Raw genomic sequence first — 8677 nt, forward strand, 5'->3', positions numbered from 1 at the left:
AATCACATGCTTCCACGACCCCCCCCCCTCCCCAACCTTGGACCAAGATATGAAGGGGAAAAAGTCAAGGGTTTAAAAAGATTTTCATCCACCACACACTGCCTCTCCCGGTATCTGTCACGCCTCCCTTCCCGCCATTTTCTTCCTATCACCACTGGCATATATAAGAGGACCTCCATCCTATCCTTTCTACCCGTAAGTAATCCCAAAATCCACATTCACTCGCCGGCTATGAGCACAATCCCTAGCTTCCCCTTCATCTCCATGGCAGGAGCGCGACACATGGCTCCAAGGCACTCGCCTTCTCCTCGCTCTGGTGCTGGCCTGTCCGACACCACTAAGTTGTCCATCCCATTGGACACTGAGCTCGAAGCAGCCATGCGCGAGGGCACGAGAGACGACAAAGGTGATCGAGAATGGTGTGTCCACCTGGCCGGAGCTCCTCAAGGGCGAGGCAGAGATGCTAGGGATGCGCATCGAGGACCTACGGCGCACCATCATCGGTGAGGAGCACGAGTCGATCGGCTTGGACCATTGCGCAAGTCATGCGTGATGCAACCTGGACAGAAGAGGGGGAGGGGATTTCTATGTCAGCTTCCCATGGATGCCGGTACTCATTTCATTACAATGTGTTCTCTTTTTTGCAAAAGAGCAGAGTTGCGCCGCGCGTTCTTATTGCAAAGCTGACATCTCGATGAACATTGAAGCCGAGTTTTTGGACCCATGAAGCATGGTTTTTAAGTTCTTATATCAAAGTAAACCCATCTTCTGGGGCACGGATACTTCTTCCTGTTTACCCTTGGGAATCACATTGAACCGAACCAATGGAACTCCAACATCACCCGCTGCAGCGATCGAGCTATTTAGAAGTATTGGAGGGCCACCACCCCCCCCCCCCCCCCCCCCCCCATATTGATCCAAGTCATTTTTTGGGAGTCCTATTTGACGCATTTTGCATCAAATAGGTTCGTCACACACACGCACAGCTTTGACTGGGCTGGCGCATTGGTGAATTGGTGTTACTATCTAGTTGAGCTGACGAGTGTAAGCGACAAACTAAAAATATGAATATTTAAGAATTAACTGCAACGCCAGGTCCAAATACTTTCTGAAGAATTTTGAATATTTATTAGAAATTGTGAACAATTTGGTAAAGGAAAAATAATGTCTGAAAAATTTGAATTTTTTCTGAATAACGCGACAAACTTCCGAACCAAGCTATTGTAGCTATAATTTTTAACAATTCTGAATCATTTTCAGAAACACGAACATTTTTTGAAAAAACACTAAGGTTTCTAGAAAAAATATGAACAAATTTGAATCAAGGAACTTTTCTAGAAAAACAAACAAAATTGTTCGCTTTCTAAATATATGAAATCATGAACAACTTTTTAAAAAGTAATAATAAAATAAATGTACAAAAATTGAAATTGTGGACATTTTTTATTTAATGTGAGCAAATTTTGGAAATGTGTGAACATTTTTTGAAACAACAGACAATTTAATAATTTTGAAACATTTTTTGAACAAATGTTAAAGAGCTGAACGTTTTTTTATAAAAAATGACCATTTTTTTAAAATTCCAAACATTTTACAAAACGCGAAAATATTTGTAATTCCGAACACTTTCTAAAAAAGCAGAAATTCCAAATTCTGAAATTGTTTTGAATATTTGTGTTTTTGCTAATTGTGAATTCACGAAAATAAATAAAATAAAAATGAACATAGAAACGGAAAAAAAAGAAAAAGAGAAAAGAAAAGGAAAAATCAAAAGGAAAAAATGATCAGGGAAGAAGGTTCTCAAAACCGATAGTCTCGTTGTGGCATAGTGGGCTGGCCGATACTTTGACGCAGAGAACGTCAAACATGGTTTTCCTCTTTTTTTCCCAGGTTAATCGGATAGCCGAAACGGGCCAAACAATCCTACAAAGCGAAATGGGCCACGCATGAAACGGGCCAAACAATCCCAATGAAAAATCAGAAGGAAAAAAACCCAGCGGAAAAAATATCAGAGCCAGGTTTTGATCCTGGGACCTGTGGGTTATGGGCCCACCACGCTTCCGCTCCGCCACTCTGATCTTCTTATTTATTTGGCGATCTCCGTTTACTTATGCATGCAGCCGCTTGTTTATAGCCGATCAGCGTAGCAAAAATGGTGAATTCCGTATATGCCACTTAAAACTTGCCCGTACACCCATCTGACATTGGCAATTTCCCTCTGTCAAATATGCCACCGAAAATTTGCACCGCGTACAGATATGCCACTATGGCCAGTTTGACCGTTAGTTGACCGTCAAGTGGAAGGTGAAAAGACAATTTTGCCCCTGACCTACACTGTAGCAACCGAGCGACACTGCAACATCTGATGCACTGTAGCGCCCACTTTTTAAAAAATGTGAATATCTGTACCGCCCACTTTTTTTCAAATTTTGTTCACTTTAAAAAAATGTTCGCAATATGGGACGGAGCCTGCTGTAGCAACAATTACTGTAGCATGCGATTTTTTTAAAAAACTGTGCCACCCACTTTTTCCAAATTTTGTTCACTTTAAAAAAATTGTTGGCAACACTGGCTCCGTCGCAGTAATTGTTCACTTTCAAAAAATATTATTAAAAATTGTTCGCAATATAGAAGGACACATTCAAAAAAATCATGCGCTACAGTAATTGTTACTACAGTACGTCGCCCGCTGCACTAGTTGCTCCAGTACTGGACGCGAAAGTATTCTGTGCAGTGCATCGAACGCTGCAGTACTGGATCGATAAAGTTGGTGCTGCAGTGCACAAGAACGCCCAGGGGTAAAATCGTCTTTTCACCTTCCACTTGACAGTCAACTAACGGTCAAACTGGCCATAGTGGCATATCTGTATGCGGTGCAAATTTTCGGTGGCATATTTGACAGAGGGAAATTTCCAATGACATATGCGGATACGAGCAAGTTTTGAGTGGCATATACGGAATTCACCCTAGCAAAAACGAGTTCACGTTGCGGCTGCTTCATCTCAATGCATGCAGCCGCTCAGCTAGTTAGATGAAGCAGTCAAGTAATGCCTAAAAATATGAGAATTTTGGTGAAGGCCAGTAAAGTGAAAAGATGAACATGTGCGATAGGCATTTTAAATCTCAGGCCTCTAGTTTAAACCTATTTAAATTAAATTCAAACACTTCCAATTTGGGTGAAACTTCTTTTTGTGGGGCTACCGCCAGCAAATATCAATCCATGCATCCTATGTACTCCCTCTACTAGGACCTGTGGGTTATGGGCCCACCACGCTTCCGCTGCGCCACTCTGATTGGTTTGGCAATTCTATGATGCTTACACAAATTATCTTAGAGGGTGGAGTGTACAAGATTGCATCGCGCAACTGACTAGCGTGGCAGCCATAGCATCAAACTGGTACTGCATGCTTCGCATTACTCTTGCGACTGAGTTTGACGGTGTCTGTCTGCTGCGAGCTGCTGTGATGCTACGACCACAACCACCAACCACCGTGCGGCTGCTGATCTCGTCGAGTCCCGTCTCACAATCATGCCTCCATTAGGTGAGGTGAGAGCATTTACAACCAGACTCCTGTTCTGCCCCCAAACGAGCTGGCAGCTCGGTCAATATTCAAAAGAAAAAAAGGCTTCCAACCGGGCACCCCATAGCCACCCTAAATGCCTGAACTGACCGGCACTCCTCATATCCGGCCTATATCTGGGCGCATATGGAGATGTCCGAATGCGGGTGCCAGGTAAGATTGACCGCAAGGTCACACGTGGAGACCGTCGGTTCGACAGGTACCTCCTCCGGTCCTCAGTGCAGACGCATTCATGGCGCCGCATAACATTGCTCCGGCGTGCCGCCCGAGGGAGCAAGTAGGACTCCGACATCCTCGGCCCCACCCAACATTGAGATAGAGCCCGCGCTTTTGTAGCTGGCCGCACTATTTCCACGGCAAAAATTTCCTCTCTCCTCTTTCATCCCGTCCCTCTCCACCCAATTCCCGTCCTTTTTTGGCGCCGCCGACCCATGGACCCGCAGAAGAAGATGCCGGAGACAACGGCGGTGGAGGATCTGGCGATCACGCTCGCCCGAAAGATCAACTCCGAGACAAGGCAAAGGCGGCGCCACTCAAGAAGTAGAAGGTCGGGGGAGGCGGAGGGAGGTCATGGTGGACGACATGGAGGTGGCGGACGTGGTTGAGGGCAGAGCCTGGGACTCCAACATTCATGTACGTACTATATAATGGTCGAACCAATACAACAGAACAAAAATATTCTAGCCATCCAATGGTTATTTTCTACAAAATCAAGTCGAATGACATAAAAAATGTAGAACTAGAATGTTAATATGCCACAAAGTCTTGTAAATGCATGAATAGTAACAAAATTTCCGATTTCTACGCATGGTAGCATGTAGAATTTTTGTCCATCTAATAATCTTCTAATATTAAAGAAGAATTGGTAGATTCACCTCACCTCTTCCTCAATTTTTTCCTGCCCACGTCATCATCCCTGTTTGGTTACCGTAGAATTTTTAAACTATATCAATCAATGCCGCACAAAACAAAAACCAATGCATATAGAGTAATTTGAAATAATGTGAACAAAATCAGTACTATACCTTCCTTCTACTCATTTCCTTAAAACAAAAAAAACATCCAATTTCTGAAAAAGATCATCTAGCCTCTTTTTTTGCAAGAAGTGTCGTCTAGCGTTGGACAGAAGGATCTCGTGAATTATGGAGAACATCATTCGTTTTTTATTCTAACTAGTTTCATCGTTAGATGGTCTATGAATCTAGATGTAATTTTCATTATTTCTGTTGTTCGCTATACTACCGTCTTCACATTCTGCCACATGTTCGTACTCAACAATGTCAATGTAGAACGGGCCATAGAAAAAGCACTCACGACGTCTCTATAATAGTGAAACACTTATATATTTTTTACGGAGAGAGTAATTGATGTGGAATCACTGAAATATGATTGTCTCCGTGGCAACACACGAACACTTAGCTAAGTATACACACAATAAGCGGCGAATCTTGACGCGGGCACTTTTTTGAGTGGTGCACGGAGTCTGCTTCCATTCATGTGACGACACACGCGCGCACATCCACGTGGTCACCATGCGCTGCAGAGAGGGTCCACGTGCTGTCTTTCATTCCTGGACTACCTTGGCCGTTTCCTTGGCAGCCTCTTGCGGCTGGCCGTTTCGTCCAAGAACCTCCTCCTGTATGTGATCGCGACGTAGCACCAGCACGGGTCTACCAAAGCCTTCTAGAGAGAGCTCTCTCTAAAAAAAAAAGTCTTCTAGAGAGGTTCTATCTAGTGGCACGGGCTTCGCCAAGTCCAAGATGATTTGAGCCGCTCCCTCTTGGTGATGATCGAATTTGTATGTTTTCTTTCTTCAAATACAAAAAATGAATGCATTAACATGATTCCATTTATATATGAAAAAAATGTGCATTCCTTCAGTTACAAATGTAAAATAAGAATGTCTTTCTCTACATGCGTGGGACCCGTTCTGCCTACCAATAATTATAGGACAAATACCCCGCAAAAAATAATAATAATTATAGGACAAATGCAATGATGGTGATTGAAACATGGAAAGAAACCATCAAGCCGTACAACCATATTGAGGGCCTGTTTGGTTTCAATAAGTCACCCGACTTATAAGTCAAGTGACTTAAAACCAATGACTTATAAGTCACGCCTATTTGATTGTCACCTGACTTATAAGTCACCTGAGCACACCTTCTCACCTTGTTTTTTATGTAAAGGTGGTGGGACCCATGCAAAAGGGGTGACTTATAAGTTTTAAATTGGGGTGAAGCAACTTACGACTTATAAGTTGGGTTGACTTATAAGTTGAGTCTGTTTGGCAAAATAAGTCATTTTTTACACTTTTTGACTTATAAGTTGGTGACTTATTTGGAACCAAACAGGGCCTGAAGCTGGGTGGGCCAACTGCCGACACCTACTTGTCCCCACCGCCGATCCATTTATGCACCACCTCATCCAGCGCCGTCGTGGCGGCGCCCCCCTCGCGGAGGCCCTCCGCCGCCGCCTTCTGCAGCTCCGCCACCTTGGCCCGCACCTCGGCGCCCTTGCCCTGCCCCGCCATCACCTCCCTCACCGCCGCGGCGATCTCCTCCCTCCTCTTCGTGTCCGGCACCCGTATCGCGGCGCCGACCCCCTCGCTCAGCATCACGGCGTTCTGCCGCTGCTCCGCGAAGAGGGGCCAGGCGACCATCGGCACGCCGTGCACCAGGCTCTCCAGCACCGAGTTCCACCCGCAGTGCACCAGGAAGCCTCCCGTGGCCTCGTGGGCCAGCACCTTTATCTGCGGGGCCCATGACGGCACGAGGAGGCCCACCCCCTTGGTCCTCTCCACGAACCCCTCCGGGAGGTAGGGCAGGGGGTCCCTCTTGCTCTCCGCGTCGTAGTAGTTGGCGTTCACCGCGCCCTCGTCGCTCGGGCTCCGCACCACCCACAGGAACCGCTGCCCGCTCTGCTCCAGCCCCAGCGCGAGCTCCCGCATCTGCTCCGCCGGAAGCGAGCCGCCGGAGCCGAAGGAGACGAAGATGACCGACCTGGGCGGCTGCCGGTCCAGCCACTCAAGGCACGGTGCACGCGGCTCGTTGTCAGTCTCGACGGCGTCGGTCTTTATGAGCGGGCCGATGTTGTACACCGGAGGGCGGCCGGGCTGTGGGGCACGGAGGACCCGGGCGACGTCAGGCTCGACGGCGTCGAAGGAGTTGACGAGGATGGCCTCGGCGTCGCGGTAGCGCCTGGCGTGGTGCACCATCCAGCGGTAGCAGGGGTTGGACTTGTCCTGGAGCGGCGAGAGGATGTCCGGCCCCGGTATGGGCACGCAGCCGGGCAGCCTGACGGGCTCGGCGAGGTCCCGGAACTCGCCGGGCATGGAGACGTCGAGCTCCGGAAGGTGGAGGATGAGCGTGAGGACGTGAAGATTCGTCGGGAAAAACAGGTACCTCCTCGCCACGCCGGCGGCCGCCGCGGCGTCGAAGGAGTCGGCCCCGAAGAGGTCGGCGACGAACGCGACCAGCCTTGTCGTCTCCTTCAGCCCTGAGAGGACCCCCGTGAGCGCGGGCACCACGCGGGCGCACTCCTCGGACATGAGCGTCTCGATGGCGGCGTCGGGCGGCAGGTCGGAGAGGTCGACGGGAGGGAGAGACAGAGAGGCGATGGCCGGCGGGAGGGAGGCGAGGAAGGCCCGCTGCGTGGCGGAGGCGGTGGAGGCGAAGGTGATGAGCGTGGCCGTGGCGCCGTGCCGCGCCGCGAGGCGCTTGGCCAGCTCCGCCAGCGGGATCAGGTGGCCCATCCCCGGCGTCACCAGCATCGCCACGTGCGGCGCGCGGCCAGCCTCCGCCCCCGCCCCCGCCTCGGCCGTGCCGCCGCGGCAGAGCACGCCGCCGTTGGCCTCCTCCATCTCTGTTGCTCTGCGTGTGTCGTCGGTGCCGGTTTGGTTGGAGTCGTGTGTTGATCTGGGAATGTGGGCGTGGGCGTGGGCGTGGGATATAGATAGAGCGGAGGAGGTCGGTGTCGTGGCATCTGTTCCCCGTTGGTGGTGGGGATGGGCCATGAGTGGAGAGAATCGGCGGCAATAATGGAGGTATCACGGTGAGGTCATCGGGGCGTCATGATCACGTACGTGCAGAACACTCCAGTAGCACGTAGGTTTACAAGAATGAGGAAGACGAAAGGCAATCCAACAACAATCATCCTGAAATCCCTGCAAATCCGTGTGCTCTTCTTCCTTTTGGAACCATGCAGCGGCAGCAGCAGGTGGCAAAATTCGTGTCTTGGGTCCTAGGAGGGAACAGGGAATTCATATGAAAGCTCTTTCACTTCGGTTAGATATATGTATCCCGTTTGTTTCTTGTCTGAAGATGATGGCACGCCAGCCCCGCCCCTGGGGTAGTAGTACGATTGTGAGGTTTGATGGGCACACGCCAGCCCCTAGTAAGACTTTGAGGTTTGATCGGTGGTTGGTGTGATTTTGAGGTGTGGGCAATAGGTACTGATTTTGAGGTGTACCAAATCAATTGAGTATTTAACCAAAAACTATCACAATTAATGAAACCGTGACGAAAAACTATCACTTTACGATTTTATGCGAAAAACTATCAATTTTTTTTAAACCGTGATAAAAAAACTACCAAATCTGAAAAGAGCCCGATTTAGCTCTTTTAAGCGCGCTTCTGACGGAGTTGGCCCACACATAAGCCGGCTAAAAAAACAATCGGATCCTTGGTTTTTTTAAAAAAGCAATCCAGTCCTTGCGAGGCCCCAGGCTGGCTGGCTTGCGTGCATGCGCCGCCGCCGCCGCGTGCTAGCGTGCCCGTGCCCGACGTCCTGGTAGAGCGAGCCGCCGCAGGCGACGTTGAGCACCTGCGAGCCACTGCAAATGCCGAGGAACGAGCCGTTTCGCTCGATGCAACGGCGCGCGAGGAGGAGCTCGACGGAGTCCTTCTCGTGGTCCACGGCGGCGTCGCTCAGGTGGACACGGCCAGGGCGCGGGCAGAGAGCAGGGCGCCCGCGGGCGAGCGCGGCGGGGCCAGGCAGGCGACCATGGGCGTGACCATGCACTACAAGAAATATGTCAACTAGTGACCTTCTGTCAGTGACCCTAAAAGAATTGGTCCTAGATCTATGACAATTTC

General features: G+C 49.5%; 1 protein-coding gene across 1 annotated transcript; it reads right to left on the bottom strand.

The window, feature by feature from the left end:
* Nucleotides 1-5537: 5537 nt before the first annotated feature.
* On the bottom strand, nucleotides 5538-7585 carry LOC125542292 (UDP-glycosyltransferase 72B1-like). The gene has a single exon (XM_048705259.1). It carries the CDS (start codon nucleotides 7441-7443, stop codon nucleotides 5968-5970), a length of 1476 nt encoding a protein of 491 aa, XP_048561216.1. The 5' UTR covers nucleotides 7444-7585; the 3' UTR covers nucleotides 5538-5967.
* Nucleotides 7586-8677: the final 1092 nt, after the last annotated feature.

Source organism: Triticum urartu, chromosome 3 (assembly GCF_003073215.2).
Source record: "Triticum urartu cultivar G1812 chromosome 3, Tu2.1, whole genome shotgun sequence".
NCBI classification, from domain to species: Eukaryota; Viridiplantae; Streptophyta; class Magnoliopsida; order Poales; family Poaceae; genus Triticum; species Triticum urartu.